Below are 19,129 nucleotides of genomic sequence, written 5' to 3' on the forward strand. Positions count from 1 at the left end.
GGCTTCTCTCCATAGGATCAGTCTGAAGGTAGAAGAGAAACGCTAATATAGTTTATGCTGCGGGTTTGAGTAAATGGTGCGCTGTGACTGGCCAGTCGCTGTGATTGACAGCCTACACCTAAACCTAACCCTAACCCTAACCTCAGTAAAACTATACCTAAACCTAACCCTAACCTCAGTAAACTATATCTAAACTTAACCTCAGTAAAACTATATCTAAACCTAACCTTAATAAAACTAACGCATTGGCTGGGGGGCGTTTCCAAGAACCCGAACCCGCAGCATAAACCATATTAGCAAGAGAAACGTATTGGCATTAACACCAAAAAGGAGATCATTGGAACACATGCAATGGAATTATTTTGACTCAAAACCCACATGACGGATTTAGTCCAAAGAATCAAGGGAGAAATTCTCAACTCAACTTTACCATCACATCACAGTTTTAATCTGTTAATCTATATATATATATATATATATATATATTGTTTAACCTTTTATTTATTGCTTTTGACAATACAAAGTGAAGTACAAACAAGTACAATATAGCCCAATACAGTAGCCATAGTCAAAAGTATTTATTTTTTATTATTTTCCCTTTGTGCCCTTACATCTCCCCCCACCCTTGGTCCAACATACAACGACAAAAAATACATACAATTACAAACTAAAAAACAAGAACAAAAACAAATCAAATAATATTTATGATGTGTCTCGCTATCCCTCCTGGCACTCCCTCATGGCACATACAGTATAGTATATACAGTATATAGTGTATATATTAATATTTGGGTGAGATTACCTTTAGGGAGTCGATGTCCTCATAGACAGCCTCTGTTGGGGTGGAGGAAGGTTCATAGACAGCCTCTGTTGGGGTGGAGGAAGGCACTTCACAGGGGCCAATAATAGTGAAGGACCTCTCCAGACGTTTCGTCCTAGGGGGTACGGGTGGCTGTGGGGACAGTTATGACAAAAAGAAAATGCAGTTGTTCTGGTTAATACACAGTAAAATACAGGGTTAATATAACTCTGAAAGTGTGGGGAAATTAGACCCGGTCCATTCACTTTCACATTCAAGAGGAATATCCTCGACGAAAAACTAGTACTGAGTTTGAATCAGTGATGTTTTTGGCAGCACATTTCTATTTTAGTTTTAGTCATTAGTCTCTTGAATAGTTTTCACTTAGTTTTAGTCACATTTTAGTCACCTGGAATGTATTAGTGTTTAGTCTAGTTTTAGTCGACTAAATGTCATACGATACGACGCGTTGTGAGATTGTATATCTGCTATTTTCAGCATGTAACCCAGCATAAAACTGGATCTCTTGTCCACTAGTCCCTTCCTAACATTTTTGTCTAGTTTTTATTTGTTGACGAAATTGTCAGTATATTTAGTCTTAGTTTTAGTCATCATAGATTCGTTTTTATTTAGTTTTAGTTAGTGAAAAAAGGTAGTCGACGAACATTTTTCGTCTTAGTTTTAGTCGACGAAAACAACACTGGTTTGAATCAGTGTGACACACCTTTCAGATGTCGGGAAAACGTTTGTTCTGAACCCGTTCTTTCAGAAAACGTATCCGTCATTGATTGTAATATCACGCTCTGCTACGTACTGTACATCTGTAATACTTTTTCCTGCTCATTATCTGGTCATCGCATGCTGCAGTGAGATGACATTTTGATAAAAAAGGATGATGTGTGAAAAGCAACATTGTTTTGCCGTCCGGGAAAACATACTGTATTTCTTGTATGAATGCTCGTGTTGATGACTGTACATGGGGGAGGGCCTTATGTTACCGCCACGTTCCCTCAGTCAGGATTAGAACCCTATTATATCCTAAGGATTAGGGTTAATTTAACATAGTGCTGAGAGAATTTAGGGTTGAGGGAACATACACACACACACACTCCTGTGGAGAGTGGAATACAATATTTTCCCCCTTTCAATGTCCAATTCATCATGGCTTTAGCATGTTACTGATTCCTGGAGAAGCGACACAAGAAATTTAAAAAAGAAATATATAGGCACTGTTGTAGCAATACAGCTGCAGCTAATGACATTAATAATACTGGATGTGATTCGGTGTCCCAGTGTGCAATAAGGCTCAAGCATGGCCAATATTGTTGTTGACTAAACACATCCATTATAAATCGTATAGCTGTAGCTGTGTGTCCTACATCAGTCTTTCGCCTATAGCCGAAACTAGCAGAATTAACCTTTAAATGGAAGCAAATCCATTAAATAAAAAGAATGTCTAGGGTTTGTCTCTAGGCCTATAGGGCCTGTAATACAGCACCCAGTTTGAATTAATGCAATTCTAAGAAATGAATGAATAACATTGCCCAAAAGAAGAAAATGACAACTCATCAACATGGTACATCCTACAGCCAGGGGTGGTCCCGGAATTATTTTGGGGTGTCCCCAGATTATTAAAAAATAAAAATAAATTGCAACTGACTGGCTGGAAAATGGAAATTGAGAGTTTACATAGTACACATAGTGCATGCATAAACTTTCCTTAATGATGATCTGGTTTTCTCTATTATTAAGGTTATTGTTTGTAGCGGTCAACTTGTATTGGGGGAGGGGGGTCATTTCCCGGGGGTCCCCAGCCGGCGGTCCCCAGCCAAAGACGTTGAGAACCCCTGGCTTATATGTTCTAGCTAGATATGCCCAAGTGTTTCTGGAAGGAAACACCTGCATGGAAGTGAGAGGTCGTCTGAGGCGCTAGACCATTGTTTTGGACCTCAGTGTCCTTTACATGTATGATTGATTGTGACAGTGTGTTACAGTAGATAGATATGGATCTTGTATTGTGTTCATGTACTGTAATATGTGTATTGTTTGCAGTTGTGTTAAACTATGCCAAATAAAATACGCTACCTTGTGTAACCTAGTGAGGAAACCCAACCCGCCACAACAACATAATCAAGCTACAGACTACATACTATTGGCTTGTGTGTCTTATTCACTCAGTAGGTAGACTATTGGCTTTATTCACTCAGTAGGTAGACTATTGGCTTGTTGTGTGTCTCTTATTCACTCAGTAGGTAGACTCTTGGCTTTATTCACTCAGTAGGTAGACGCTTGGCTTGTGTGTCTTTGCTTCAAGACGTTTTGAAATGTGCCATTCCACTGGTTTGTCCAGTTGAATGCTGTTCTATTGTTTCTCAGGCATTCTGAAACAGATTACGCAAGCCTGTCTGTTGCAGGTGCATGCGTGAAGGCACGGTTTCAGTGACAATGTCCCTGAAAATCAACTTTTACATTTGATTGTTTTACTCAACAGAAACAAAGTGTCAGAATGAGTGGGATATACATTAATACTATAATAATATAAACATCAGTCCCTAGAATAGAATGATGGGACAGTGTTTCCCGTCTGTGTGTGCACAGATAAAACCCTTTGATCCCATTGTGTGGGAAACAACATGTTTATAGTAATACATTATACACTAAACCACAGTGGTTCCCTTCATGAAACAACATGTTTACAGTAATACATTATACACTAAACCACAGTGGTTCCCTTCATGAAACAACATGTTTACAGTAATACATTATACACTAAACCACAGTGGTTCCCTTCATGTCAAGGACCCCCATATTGAAACTAATTAGGACCCCCATTTGAAGAAATATGCCAGGGACCCCAAGAGAAGATTCATCACGTCTCTAGCAGTGATTCCCAAGGACCCCCAGTTTGACATGTTTGACATGCATTAGTCTAGGGACCCCCATGTAATGGCATTTCTATGTTCATTTAACTCTGAGAGTGTATAAATCAATTTGTACACTCTCAAGAGTTAACAGACCCCATAAGGGGTCCATTTGGTTCCAAACTATCATTTAGCCGGGGGACCCCCTGGAACTCCCTCAAGGACCCCTGGGGGTCCCCGAACGGACCCCACTTTGAGAACCACTGCACTAACCAGAACGTCCCATAAAGATTTAAAAACACATTTTCATGCAATGACACAAGTTTAGCCTTACCGCCATGTTATGTTCCAGTCAGGTCCTTCTCTCCTCTCTCTCTGAATCCCTAATTCCTTCCGTCGGTTGTTTACTTTAACACACGTTTATCGATGCGGTGCGATCATCGTTCTCAAAACGTGCAGATCCCATCAGGGTTTGTCTTCTCTCAGTGCCACACAGAAAGTTTTTATGAAGCCATGGCAGGTGTGTGTCTGTGTGTGTCAGCCCTCTGAAGCCATGGCAGGTGTGTGTCTGTGTGTGTCTGCCCTCTGAAGCCATGGCAGGTGTGTGTCTGTCCTGGTTGCTCTCTATGGCGTAGAGAAGAGAGAGAGAAAAGCAGTCAGGGCGGATCACCTGAAGACAGGTGATCTGGCAGGAAGACAATCACATTGCAAGGAGGATGTACAACACATGTGCATGAAGTGTTACATTACATCTCAATGGTTTGCTCTATGTATCCACCTGTTCAACTTTAAGAATAATTGCATTTCTCATGAATGCTCATGTTCATTTGTATTTTTAACATGTTTGTTTATCTAGTATCTAATCTATCTATCTAAAGGTATTTATTTATTTATTCATGCATCATCAGCATTTTGGACCTAACCTGAAATACCCCCTCTAAGTCATCTGTCAAACAAATGGCGAAAAATCAATAACATAATTGGGTCACATGTGTGATTTATAACAATGAACGTGTCTTTACATAATGTAATGAGAATTGAGATTTATTTAGCCATGCAGTTGAACAGGTCAAGTGAGTTTTATAGTGTGGTAACGTTGTCTGTGCGTTTAAGGGTCTGTCTCAGAATTGTTTGCATTTGTAAAGCTTCCAAATTGGCCCACTTTTGGAACGCATGGCCAGGCCAGAAGGAGAATGTTTTTGTCCTGTCCTTGTTTATCTGTCTGTGTGTGTGTGTGTAGCTAATCTTGGACACCGCTGGACTAACTGGCATGACACTTGAAATGAAACGGCATCTTCCCGCCAAGCCAAGGAAGAACCATACATACCTCTAACAAATTTCCGATTAGCCTCGTGGTCGCGCCATAACAGGCCGCTATAACAGGCCGCCATAACAGGCCGCTATAACAGGCCACTATAACAGTCCGCTTCACTTTTTAGCCTATATTAAAATGCCATTTCGACTATAGTATGCCTGCAGCACCTCATAATCATGTACTTTAGCACCCCAAAGGCATTAAAAACAGGCATGTCTGCAGACAGACCTGTATATAAACTGGTCAGGTTACTCAGGGTGTAGGACAGTGAAGCAACTTGCAATGGGCCTGGTCTTCAACTAAGATATGCAAGAAAACACCACCCATGTACCTGTCGGACTACTTTACCTGCAGGCACCGCACCAGAGGGAGCTCCACTGGTCTTAAACTCAGCCCAGATTCAGCACAAAAACTGGGGTCAAATTCGCCAGTCAACACCTTTGATTCTGCGGGGAAAAAGATTAAAGGAAAACCGCTTAAACAAATTGTATTTATTAAATGTAGTATATCATATATATAGGAATATACTTTAGTATATTTTAGAATATATTGGTTTGTTTTAACCTGTACAGCACTTTTGTCAGCTTTTGTTGTTTTAAATGTGCTATACTATAGCAGCTATAGAAATAAAGTTTGATTTGATTTGATATAATTAAATATCCAATAATTTCTTTCTAACATAATCAAATGATTTTATGGTCATGGCTCACCAGGATCATGGACGGCTTGATTTTAGTCTTAAAATAATTGATATCAATATTTGTGTAAATCTCTATGGGAAAAATGAATGGCCTGTTTGTTCAGTGGAACCAGAAAACCACGCCCACTGCTATGCCCTTAATATATGCCACCAGAATGTGGAATGCCAACACAATGGGAATGCCAACACAATGGGAATGCCCTACCAACTGACATCAAATTCAAAACCACAGCTTCCTCATGTCTTCTCGGCTGCATATTTTCTATACAATCTATGGCTGCGTCACGCCACGTCACGACTGAGAAAGGCCTATCGTTAGTCCAGTTTTCTGTGAAGACCGGCGGTGACTCACACAACACATCTCTCATGTTAAGTTACTATAACCACCTGGTTGGTCAGGTCACCTCTTCACCCAAAACTGGACTATGAACTGGCCTTAATGTCGCGTTCAGCCAAACCAGGCCTGGCAGAGATCTTTTTTTTTCCTTTTTTATGTTTCTTTTTAAATAAAATTAAAATTACTTACATTTTCTGTTTTCTCTGTAACCACAATTATACCAGAACAACAGAAATTATGTTGGCTGGCATTTATAGCAGCCTATGCGGTCAACAAACTCAACATGTTTACTGATTATAAAGCTCTCTGTGCCTGCAGTGCTGCAGACATGCATGTTCTTATTGCTGACAGGATTAGGTGGAGAGGGTCCGGGATATAAATGTATTTGAGGCATTTTGAGGCCAGGGACATTATGCTCCTGCTCATATGGTTATTTATTTGAAACCAAGTCAACAGATGACAAACGCCCACCAACCCTATAGCTACAGATTATTAAGCTACTATTTACAATGCTTGAATAGTTGGGCTGCCTTACCTATATAGTCTCAGTCAATCCATTCTGATAGGCTATCTAAAGCCATTTTATCAGTTCTTTCTGCTTTAGTTTCAGGCTGAAACTAAAGCAGAACTGATAACATAGCTTTTGAAACATTCAGCCATTTTTAGACAAAGAGAGTGTGTGACCCAGGTCACTTTCTGCCACAAGAATGAACATTTAAAAAATCACACCTGTGTGAACCAAGTGGTGCAATTCCCTCCCCCCCCCCCCCCCCGCCCCCCCCCTCTCTCTCTCTCTCTCTCTCTCTCTCTCTCTCTCTCTCTCATTAGAGACACAGCACTACCCCTCTCTCTGTTTCTGGCGCCCCCTTCTGGTATAAATAAGTAACTACTCAGGCTCATGGACACAGGTACACACACACACACGTGTGTACACGGACAAAGCTGGATGTAGAAGTGGTTGCACCACTTAAAAATGGCCTACTGTCTACTGTGTCTACACAACTCGTGACCTGAGTGAGAGAATGAATGGGGGACCGAACAAGTGCACCGGTGGGTTGATGAATTGAGGTGATGGACATCCCGTCCATCCAACCAGATCGTCTCAATGTCGTCCCGTCGCCAACGGTCGCCAATCACCGCGAGTGCCAGCCGGAGAAAGCCGAGTTTAGGCGGAAAGTACCGAAGAGCATCACGGATGTAAACTGACTGAGGCTGACTGATAGTTTCCTTGGTGCGTCAGTTTGAAACAACAGTTTACTTCTGCGTTTTTTGCACGAGTGAAAGAAATCTATATTATAACTTACTGGTTTTCACGAAGAAGGACAATGACACGACTGGAAATGCTGTGTGCCATTGTCGTGCTGTTGATAGCACACACCGCTGCGATTATAAGGTAAATGCTGCCGTTGGACGACAACGGGACAGAGCATATGGTTCCTTAAACTGTCCGTTAGCTACATACTGTAAACATAAACAAATGCATCCAGGTATGGTTTTTTATGGGGGGGGGGGGAGAGGATTCACGTGTTTTTTTCCACAGTTCAGTGCTGAAATGTTTAACATTGCATATTATAACGTACGCAACGCCAGGTCAAATGACACGTATTTGGACTGTTTATGTTGATAAAGTAGTAGTAGTAGTCTGTCTGACTCTGAACATTATGTGCCACGAAGAAGCGCACGCTCTTTGTGCGCCGAAATAACATCTCTGCAAGCTAAATAAAACGGTATTCTCGTCATATTAATTTAATGTGCTTTTTAACGATTGCACTTGCACGATTACCGCATGTGGTTGGCTCTAAAACGGGGTTTTCTTTTAGACCGCTGCGGCTATAAAGTGTGCATGTTTCTTCTTACCCATGGTTTCCACAGAGTTCCTCTTCATAAGACGAGGACCGTGCGCCGCCTACTGAGCGACAATGGAATGACCATCGAGCAACTCCGAGAACTTGCCTCGGCCTCTTCCTCACGACCCGTGGAGGACACTGTCTCTGCCCCTCTCCACGACCTGCCTGTTGAGAGACTCACCAACTTCTTGGACGTAGGTGGCTGGTTGATGAATTGAACACGGTGGACCCTCTTGTAAACAAGTGTAATGCTTAATTGGGTGACGTCGTCCACTCAGAGTTAACAGTCTTTGTATTGAGTTTGTGCTTGAAATGTACTGTAATTCTGCAAACTGTTAATAAATATTTCAATCAATCAATCAATCAGGTGTTGGTAGTTGAGACTTGTATGCACTAGTATGTAGGACTAGGACAATATAGAGTGATCTATTATTATATGCATGATTGATTGATTGATTGATTGATTGATTGATTATGCTATTATTGATGGTTTGTAGAATGGATACATAAGGATAAAACCCAGAAAAAGCACTAAATTAGACTATCATCAAATACACGTTTAGAGAAACAAGGGAATACGTGAAGACTATAGAAAAAGATCACACCCATGTGAAGTGAGGGGCGCTCTTATCACCGTACATCATCATAACGTACTATCACATCATATGTCTATTTGGTTCTGTTCTGTTCATTCCTGTCCACCCAGGCCCAGTAATATGTATGGTTCTGTTCATTCCTGTCCACTCAGGCCCAGTAATATGTATGGTTCTGTTCATTCCTGTCCACCCAGGCCCAGTAATATGTATGGTTCTGTTCATTCCTGTCCACTCAGGCCCAGTAATATGTATGGTTCTGTTCATTCCTGTCCACTCAGGCCCAGTAATATGTATGGTTCTGTTCATTCCGGTCCACCCAGGCCCAGTAATATGTATGGTTCTGTTCATTCCTGTCCCCCCAGGCCCAGTAATATGTATGGTTCTGTTCATTCCTGTCCACTCAGGCCCAGTAATATGTATGGTTCTGTTCATTCCTGTCCCCCCAGGCCCAGTAATATGTATGGTTCTGTTCATTCCTGTCCACTCAGGCCCAGTAATATGTATGGTTCTGTTCATTCCTGTCCACCCAGGCCCAGTAATATGTATGGTTCTGTTCATTCCTGTCCCCTCAGGCCCAGTAATATGTATGGTTCTGTTCCCAGGCCCAGTAATATGTATGGTTCTGTTCTCAGGCCCAGTAATATGTATGGTTCTGTTCTCAGGCCCAGTAATATGTATGGTTCTGTTCCCAGGCCCAGTAATATGTATGGTTCTGTTCTCAGGCCCAGTAATATGTATGGTTCTGTTCCCAGGCCCAGTAATATGTATGGTTCTGTTCCCAGGCCCAGTACTATGTATGGTTCTGTTCCCTGCAGGCCCAGTAATATGTATGGTTCTGTTCCCAGGCCCAGTAATATGTATGGTTCTGTTCATTCCTGTCCACCCAGGCCCAGTAATATGTATGGTTCTGTTCATTCCTGTCCCCTCAGGCCCAGTAATATGTATGGTTCTGTTCCCAGGCCCAGTACTATGTATGGTTCTGTTCCCAGGCCCAGTAATATGTATGGTTCTGTTCCCAGGCCCAGTAATATGTATGGTTCTGTTCATTCCTGTCCCCTCAGGCCCAGTAATATGTATGGTTCTGTTCTCAGGCCCAGTAATATGTATGGTTCTGTTCCCAGGCCCAGTAATATGTATGGTTCTGTTCCCAGGCCCAGTACTACGGGGCGATAAGCATCGGCAGCCCCCCCCAGGACTTCACCGTGCTGTTTGACACCGGCTCTTCCAACCTGTGGGTCCCTTCCATCCACTGCTCCTTCCTGGACCTGGCCTGCTGTGAGTCTGTGTGTGTGTGTGTGTGTGTGTGTGTGTGTGTGTGTGTGTGTGTGTGTGTGTGTGTGTGTCTCTGACTCTCTGTGTCTGTGTCTGTGTTTGTGTGTCTGTGTATTCGTCAGTGTTGTCGACTAAAACTAAGACAAAACATGTTCGTCGACTACCTTTTTTTCACTGACAAAAACTAAATGAAAACTAAGCTATTGTGACAAAAACTAAGACTAAATATACTGACAATTTCGTCAACAGATAAAAACTAGACTAAAGTGTTAGGAAGGGGACTAGAGGACAAGAGATCCAGTGTACGTCATTTTACACTTGGTTGCATGCTGAAAATAGCCGATCTACAAGCTCACAACGTGTCACAGTGAGCTTGTAGATCGGCTATTTTCAGCAAGTGTAAAAGCAGTCATTACGACGGCATCAAGACCCGCCAAAATATTTTTTTAGTTTAAAACTAGACAAACACAAACATTCCAGGTGACTAAAATGTGACTTAAACTATTGAAGAGACTAATGACTAAAACTAAAATCTAAATTTGCTGCCAAAAACAACATTCGTGTGACCTCTGAATGGTCATGTGAGGCTGTTAAACTGCCTCCAAAGTGCTTATTTGACACATTTCTCTTTACTGACTCATTCCACGTCCATAATTATGGTCGATTGTTGGTGAGCGATCATGTGATTGCTGTTAAACTTGTTCTGTTTTTATTTCACAATGTCTTTTTCTTTTGTGTGTTTTGTGTGTGTGACACAAGTACACAACTGCTTCCTGAAATAAGATCCACGTTGTTTTTATTTAACTGTTTATTTTTATTTATTTTTTGTAAATTATGTTCTGTTTTGTCAGTGGGCTTTTGCTGTTGTTCTTGACGACTCTTGTCGCTTCATTTGCGTCGCAAAGATGTAGGACAAGAAAGAATACAATGTGGAAGGATGGTTCTTTAGTTTGCACTTGCTCTGTACTCTCTGGGCTGTATTTTGCGTGTCTTAAGTACCAGGTCTTATTCCCTAACTTGAACTAAAGACCTGGAGGCGTGATCAATGCTCTTTGGCCACTCAGAATAGCCAAATGGCATTGATCACGCCTCCAGGTCTTTAGTTTACTCACTTAACACGCAAAATACAGCCCTTTGTGTGGTTTTTCTTTTTAAGACCTGAGTCAGATTCTAAAAAACATCCTTCTAAATCCTGACCTGAAGTTCTCTGAAAAAACTTAAAATATCTATAAATGCAACAAGTCTCTGTGTGTACTATAAATCCATCTTGGCTGGTGTCTTGACTGACACAACCTTTGGCTAATGTTCCAGTTTACATGTGTTACTTGGCATAGCCTGGCATTCGCCAGCTCTAAAACGATCCACTTTGAATTGGATTCTTCTTTAACCCATTCTGACCTGAGATCAGATTCATACGAGGTTTCCACTGGACAACACACTGGTCTGATTAACCCATTCTGACCTGAGATCAGATTAAAAAAATGTCAGTCGTTCTTCGATTTTTCAAAAAATAGCAGACCTACAAGCTCGTAGCGCGCCACTCGGTGGCGCGCTACGAGCTTGTAGATCTGCTATTTTTCAATAGATAAAGCATAACATGATGCTAGCACCAAAATGGGTTACCGTTCAGAATGGGTTAATACCCTCTCTGTGTGTGTGCTTTGTTCTCTGTTCAGGGCTTCACCACCGCTACAACTCCAAGAAGTCCAGCAGCTACGTGCAGAACGGCACCACGTTCTCAATTCGATATGGTCGAGGGAGCTTGTCTGGGTTTATCAGTGAGGACACTGTCTCTGTGAGTTAGACAGACACACACACACACACACACACACACACACACACACACACACACACACACACACACACACACACACACACACACACACATTTGATTTCTTTTATTTGGGTCTGCACAAGAGGCGTATACAGAATAGACCCAAACACTGGTCAGAATAAGGTTATACATTACATGGTCCAACCAAGCTGCTGCACATGCGCTTAACACACAGAGGGAAAAGAAGAGAAAGTATATATTTAAAAAAAAAAAATATATATATATATATATACAGCACATTGTTGACATATATACTTGATACTACTAGACAGGATGTTTGTTTTGGTTTTTTTTAAGCCTCCTAGGGATAAATGAAACAACGCCTTCTCCAGACAGACAGACTGCCCATAGTAGCTGAGACAGAACACACACACACACACACACACACACACACACACACACTCACTCACTCACTCACTCACTCACTCACTCACTCACTCACTCACACTCTCTCTTATTCACTTAATAATAATTATAATATTATTATATTTACTCATTCACTTGGCCATTGTTTGCCCAGATGCCACTATCTTGGTGGGAACATTGACCCCATAGTACATCGTCAGTGTATATATATATATATATATATATATATATATATATATTTATATATACACAACATCAAAATCAATTTGGGGCTTTTTCTGCCTTTTATTTGATAGAGGTAAGTAAGTAAAGTTTATTTATAGAGCACCTTTCACAGACAATTACAGTCACAAAGTGCTTTAACAACAATACAATCAAGTCACTAGTCAATAAAACAAGTTAAGAACTAAATCACTAATAAAGTAAGACAAAATCGAAAAAGTAAAAATAAAGCAATCAACATTTAACCAGGCCGGCCGGCTATGGAAAGGCCTGTTTTAAAAAGGTGAGTTTTCAACAGTCCTTTGAAAATGTCCACAGAATCCACAGTTCTTATAGGTGGAGTGGAAGCTCATTCCACTCCACCTATAAGTAAGATTTAGCAACTACGAATGCCTCATTGTTTCACCTTTGTGCTTTTGTTCTCTCTTTGTTCTCTCTCTCAGATTGCAGGTTTGCCGGTCCTCAAACCGATTCATACTCCTATTTTACCGCTGTTTCGGCGCTGTAGTCCCGAAATGATTTTCGGCTCGTCAGAAATTTTCAGTAGCACCGAAGAGCCGACTTTAGGACGGTACCCGCCCCGCCCCCCGAACCTCAAATGACGTCAAATTGTAGGCTCTACAGAGATAAATGACGTCACATTGTAGGCTCTACAGCGCCGAACCGACTTTTATTCGGCTCTAAAATAGGAGTATGAATCGACCCTCTCTCTCTCTCTCAGATTGCAGGTCTGCCGGTCCTCAAACAGCAGTTTGGCGAGGCAGTGAACCAGCCCGGCATCACGTTTGCCGCGGCCCGCTTCGATGGCGTCTTGGGCATGGGTTACCCTTCCATATCCGTGGCTAACGTTACACCGGTGTTCGACACGGCCATGTCTGACAAACTGCTGCCACAGAACATATTCTCCTTTTACATAAGCAGGTAATGTAGGCAAGATGGTGACGGTGGGAATGATAGTTACCGTTATTGGCCAGAAGTGGAAAATGGGTGCCATGTTTTAATATGGTCATTGGTCAATAAGATGAAGACATAATTGTGTTGTACTTTTCATAGTACCATAACCCATTTAGACCTGAGCACGTGTCTGTGTCACCTTGTAGCTTTTAACCAACAGCTAAACTAGCTGTTGAAAAATAGTAGCTGGTATTTTTGAAAAATCGTATATATATTCTTTCACATCGAACGTTTTTAACTCAAATCATTGCTTGTTGCAACAACATAGGTTTCTCAGAAAACTGTCATGATTTTTGAAGACATTTGTAGAATTAAAGGGTTATTTGCATGCTTTAATTCAAATCTGCTCTTACATAATGTATGGTTTATGTTCATTCCTGTCCAGAATAAAGACATGGAAGACATTTGTTCTGAATCTGTTCTCGGGTCATAATGGATTAACAAAAGAAAATAAGAGTACAGTACAAATATGTTCTACAAACATCCAGATATTGTGCTGCTCACAACTTTTAACACCCGATGGACTCGTTGTAAAACTTCTAAAATGCTATTCTCAGCAAACCAACTATGTTTAATAACCCTAACCATATAAAAACAAGCTAATTGGACAATTATCAGTGGCAAGATTAGAAAACAATCAGTTTTGTCTTCAACATAAGTTTACTAAATGATGTACTTTCTTTTTTTAAATTATTATTATTGGAAGGAAACCCACCCTTGAGATTATCTTTTCGAGGGAGATTCTCAAACCCCAAAATGAAGGACTGGAAAATGTCGTTTTTCAGCCATTCCTTAGCAAGGTGTTTTTTTATTTGCTTCACCGAAGAGCGTGGTGTTTTGGCCTTTATTCCTGCTTTCATTTTTCTTTTTCAAAAGTATGGGATTGTGTCAACTCGGTTCACACGGCCGGGTGTGATTTAAAAAAAAATCTGTGCTACGCTTTCCTCTCTCTCTCTCTGCCTCTCTCAGGGACCCGGCAGCAGCGGTAGGAGGGGAGCTGATGCTGGGGGGCAGCGACCCCCAGTACTACACAGGAGATCTGCACTATGTCAACGTCACACGCAAGGCCTACTGGCAGATACACACCAGCAGGTGGGGAGGCACGGAGTCTGGTTCCAATATAAGGGGACCCAAATCCAAATGTCCTTTCAATTATTTACTTTCTTTGTGTGAGTCGTGATTGCGGGTCGGGGCGGGAACCTCATTTGGTGTTTGAAGCATTTAGCTATTGAAAGATAGCAGATCTACAAGCTCATAGCGCGGCACCGAGTGCTATTTTTGAAAAACCGTGAGAATGCGCAGAAGGTTTTTAACTCAAATCTTTGCTTCTGGGTGGGGTGGTGGCAGCAGCCAGAGTTTTAACTAGAACTAAGATGAGAGAACATATTACTCCAGTTTTGGCTTCACTGCACTGGCTTCCGGTTGTTTTTAGGATTGATTTAAAAATTATTTTACTTGTCTATAAAGCTCTCAATGGTCTCGCACCTTCCTACCTCTCCACAGCATGGAGGTGTTAACCCTTCCATCTCTGTGCTCCTCCACAGCATGGAGGTGTTAACCCTTCCATCTCTGTGCTCCTCCACAGCATGGAGGTGTTAACCCTTCCCTCTCTGTGCTCCTCCACAGCATGGAGGTGTTAACCCTTCCATCTCTGTGCTCCTCCACAGCATGGAGGTGTTAACCCTTCCATCTCTGTGCTCCTCCACAGCATGGAGGTGTTAACCCTTCCATCTCTGTGCTCCTCCACAGCATGGAGGTGTTAACCCTTCCATCTCTGTGCTCCTCCACAGCATGGAGGTGTTAACCCTTCCATCTCTGTGCTCCTCCACAGCATCGAGGTGTTAACCCTTCCCTCTCTGTGCTCCTCCACAGCATGGAGGTGTTAACCCTTCCATCTCTGTGCTCCACAGCATCGAGGTGTTAACCCTTCCATCTCTGTGCTCCTCCACAGCATGGAGGTGTTAACCCTTCCATCTCTGTGCTCCTCCACAGCATCGAGGTGTTAACCCTTCCATCTCTGTGCTCCTCCACAGCATGGAGGTGTTAACCCTTCCATCTCTGTGCTCCTCCACAGCATGGAGGTGTTAACCCTTCCATCTCTGTGCTCCTCCACAGCATCGAGGTGTTAACCCTTCCATCTCTGTGCTCCTCCACAGCATGGAGGTGTTAACCCTTCCCTCTCTGTGCTCCTCCACAGCATGGAGGTGTTAACCCTTCCATCTCTGTGCTCCTCCACAGCATCGAGGTGTTAACCCTTCCATCTCTGTGCTCCTCCACAGCATGGAGGTGTTAACCCTTCCCTCTCTGTGCTCCTCCACAGCATGGAGGTGTTAACCCTTCCATCTCTGTGCTCCACAGCATGGAGGTGTTAACCCTTCCATCTCTGACCTCCACAGCATGGAGGTGTTAACCCTTCCATCTCTGTGCTCCTCCACAGCATGGAGGTGTTAACCCTTCCATCTCTGTGCTCCTCCACAGCATGGAGGTGTTAACCCTTCCCTCTCTGTGCTCCTCCACAGCATGGAGGTGTTAACCCTTCCATCTCTGTGCTCCTCCACAGCATGGAGGTGTTAACCCTTCCATCTCTGTGCTCCTCCACAGCATGGAGGTGTTAACCCTTCCATCTCTGTGCTCCTCCACAGCATGGAGGTGTTAACCCTTCCATCTCTGTGCTCCTCCACAGCATGGAGGTGTTAACCCTTCCATCTCTGTGCTCCACAGCATGGAGGTGTTAACCCTTCCATCTCTGACCTCCACAGCATGGAGGTGTTAACCCTTCCATCTCTGTGCTCCTCCACAGCATGGAGGTGTTAACCCTTCCATCTCTGTGCTCCTCCACAGCATGGAGGTGTTAACCCTTCCATCTCTGTGCTCCTCCACAGCATGGAGGTGTTAACCCTTCCATCTCTGTGCTCCTCCACAGCATCGAGGTGTTAACCCTTCCATCTCTGTGCTCCTCCACAGCATGGAGGTGTTAACCCTTCCATCTCTGTGCTCCTCCACAGCATGGAGGTGTTAACCCTTCCATCTCTGTGCTCCTCCACAGCATGGAGGTGTTAACCCTTCCATCTCTGTGCTCCTCCACAGCATGGAGGTGTTAACCCTTCCATCTCTGTGCTCCTCCACAGCATCGAGGTGTTAACCCTTCCATCTCTGTGCTCCTCCACAGCATGGAGGTGTTAACCCTTCCATCTCTGTGCTCCTCCACAGCATGGAGGTGTTAACCCTTCCATCTCTGTGCTCCTCCACAGCATGGAGGTGTTAACCCTTCCATCTCTGTGCTCCTCCACAGCATGGAGGTGTTAACCCTTCCCTCTCTGTGCTCCTCCACAGCATGGAGGTGTTAACCCTTCCCTCTCTGTGCTCCTCCACAGCATCGAGGTGTTAACCCTTCCATCTCTGTGCTCCTCCACAGCATGGAGGTGTTAACCCTTCCCTCTCTGTGCTCCTCCACAGCATGGAGGTGTTAACCCTTCCATCTCTGTGCTCCTCCACAGCATGGAGGTGTTAACCCTTCCCTCTCTGTGCTCCACAGCATCGAGGTGTTAACCCTTCCCTCTCTGTGCTCCTCCACAGCATCGAGGTGTTAACCCTTCCATCTCTGTGCTCCTCCACAGCATCGAGGTGTTAACCCTTCCCTCTCTGTGCTCCTCCACAGCATGGAGGTGTTAACCCTTCCATCTCTGACCTCCACAGCATCGAGGTGTTAACCCTTCCCTCTCTGTGCTCCACAGCATCGAGGTGGGGAACCAGCTGGTTCTGTGTAAGGCGGGCTGCCAGGCCATCGTGGACACGGGGACGTCTCTGATGGTCGGCCCGGTGGCCGAGGTCCGAGCGCTGCACAAAGCCATCGGAGCTCTGCCGCTGTTGATGGGAGAGGTAGGAACAACCAGGGTTCTGGTTCTGTTAACGGAACGACCACGTTACCCTGGTTCTGTTGATGGGAGAGGTAGGAACACCCAGGGTTCTGGTTCTGTTGATGTAGAACAACAAGGGACTGGTTCTGTTAACGGGAGAGGTAGGAGAACAACAAGGGACTGGTTCTGTTAACAGGAGAGGTAGGAGAACAACTAGGGACTGGTTCTGTTAACAGGAGAGGTAGGAGAACAACAAGGGACTGGTTCTGTTAACAGGAGAGGTAGGAGAACAACTAGGGACTGGTTCTGTTAACAGGAGAGGTAGGAGAACAACAAGGGACTGGTTCTGTTAACAGGAGAGGTAGGATCAACAAGGGACTGGTTCTGTTGATGGGAGAGGTTGGAACAACAAGGGACTGGTTCTGTTGATGGGAGAGGTTGGAACAACAAGGGACTGGGTCCCAAACTTTTGTCATGTCAAGGACCCCCAAATTGACATTTATTAGCCCATAAGAGAAGTATTTTATGGCTCTAGCAGTGATTCGCAACCATTTTAACTTCAAGGACCCACAGTTTGACATGCATTAGCCATGGACCCCCCATTGAATGGCATTTCTATCTCTGGGACCCCCAATTTATATTGTAAAATCAATGTTTAACTCTTGAACTCAGAGACAGACCCATAAACGTCCATTTGGTTCCTGTCTTATCATCTAGCTATAGGGACCCCCTGAAACTCCCTCAAGGACGCCTGGGGGTCCCCGGACCACACTTTGGGAACCACTGCACTAGGGGACATTGTGAGAGGTTTAATCCCTGTTGCAGTGAATGGAGGAAACTGTTTAATGAGTCTATATATACGTTTGTTTTGGCCTCGTCTCAGTACATGATTGACTGTAAGAAGATCCCAACTGTTTAATGAGTATATATACGTTTGTTTTGGCCTCGTCTCAGTACATGATTGACTGTAAGAAGATCCCAACTCTTCCCGTTATCTCCTTCAACATCGGAGGGAAGATGTTCAATCTGACCGGAGAGGACTACGTGATGAAGGTAATTACTTTTTAATCAATGCATTTTCATAGCCTCGTGACACCTCTCCCCCCCCCCCCCCCCCACACACACATTTTACTAGTCACCTGGAATATGTCTTGGTGTCTTGTCTAGTTTTTGTCGACTAAATCTACAGTTGATTTAGTCGACTAAAATGTATTTTGGCGGGCCTTGATGCCGTCTTAATGGCTGGAACTAGCAGATCTACAATGGGTCGCGACGCGTTGTGAGCGGGTAGAGCTGTTATTTTCAGCATGCAACCAAGTGTAAAATGACTTGGATACTGGATCTCTTTTCCACTAGTCCCTGTTTAACATCTCTAGTTTTTATTTGACGAAATTGTCAATATTTTTTATTCACCATAGCTTAGTTTTCCATTTAGTTTCCATTTCCTTTTCGTCAGTGAAAAAAAGGTACTCGACGAACATTTTTCATCATAGTTAGTTAGTCGACAAAATCAACACTGGTTCTTCATGTCCACATGGTCTCTGCCCGAGATAAGAGAGACCAGATGGAGAATAGCGTTGTGGAACCTGAGCGACTCAATGCTGCCACCATCTGGCGGAGTCAGGGGTTTAACAAAATGAAATATGATCTCGGGACAACGCGTGGACTGGACTGTGCGTAAACTGCTAGCGGTGTGTTGTAGCGTGTTTGTTTGTTTGTTTGTTTGTGATTCTCACCACTCTCTTGTTGTCCTTCTCTCATCAGGAGTCCCAGATGGGCGCGTCCCTCTGCCTGTCGGGCTTCATGGCCATGGACATCCCTCCCCCGGCCGGCCCCCTGTGGATCCTGGGAGACGTGTTCATTGGGAAGTACTACACGGTGTTCGACCGGGACGCGGACCGCGTGGGCTTCGCCCCCGCAAAGTAGGGATGGGGTGTTGTAACCCATTCTGACCTGAGATCAGATTCATATACGAGGTTTTCCACTGGACACACACTTGGTCTGATTAACCCATTCTGACCCGAGATCAGATTCTAAAAATGTCAGTCGTTCTTTGATTTTTCAAAAATAGCAGACCTACAAGCTCGTAGCGCGCCACTCGGTGGCGCGCTATGAGCTTGTAGATCTGCTGTTTTTCAATAGCTAAAGCATAACATGATGCTATAACAC

The 19,129-nt window shown here is 43.6% G+C and overlaps 1 protein-coding gene across 1 annotated transcript; it reads left to right on the top strand.

Annotated features, from left to right (window-relative positions):
- Positions 1–7,219: 7,219 nt before the first annotated feature.
- Positions 7,220–19,129, top strand: napsa (napsin A aspartic peptidase). The gene is made up of 9 exons (XM_080776191.1): positions 7,220–7,405; positions 7,885–8,053; positions 9,607–9,730; positions 11,404–11,522; positions 12,871–13,070; positions 14,073–14,195; positions 16,838–16,982; positions 17,915–18,013; positions 18,725–19,129. The coding sequence occupies exons 1-9, from the start codon at positions 7,338–7,340 to the stop codon at positions 18,884–18,886; spliced, it is 1,209 nt and encodes a 402-aa protein (XP_080632317.1). The 5' UTR covers positions 7,220–7,337; the 3' UTR covers positions 18,887–19,129.

Source organism: Protomyctophum bolini (assembly GCF_963924005.1).
Source record: "Protomyctophum bolini genome assembly, chromosome: 11".
Lineage (NCBI taxonomy): Eukaryota > Metazoa > Chordata > Actinopteri > Myctophiformes > Myctophidae > Protomyctophum > Protomyctophum bolini.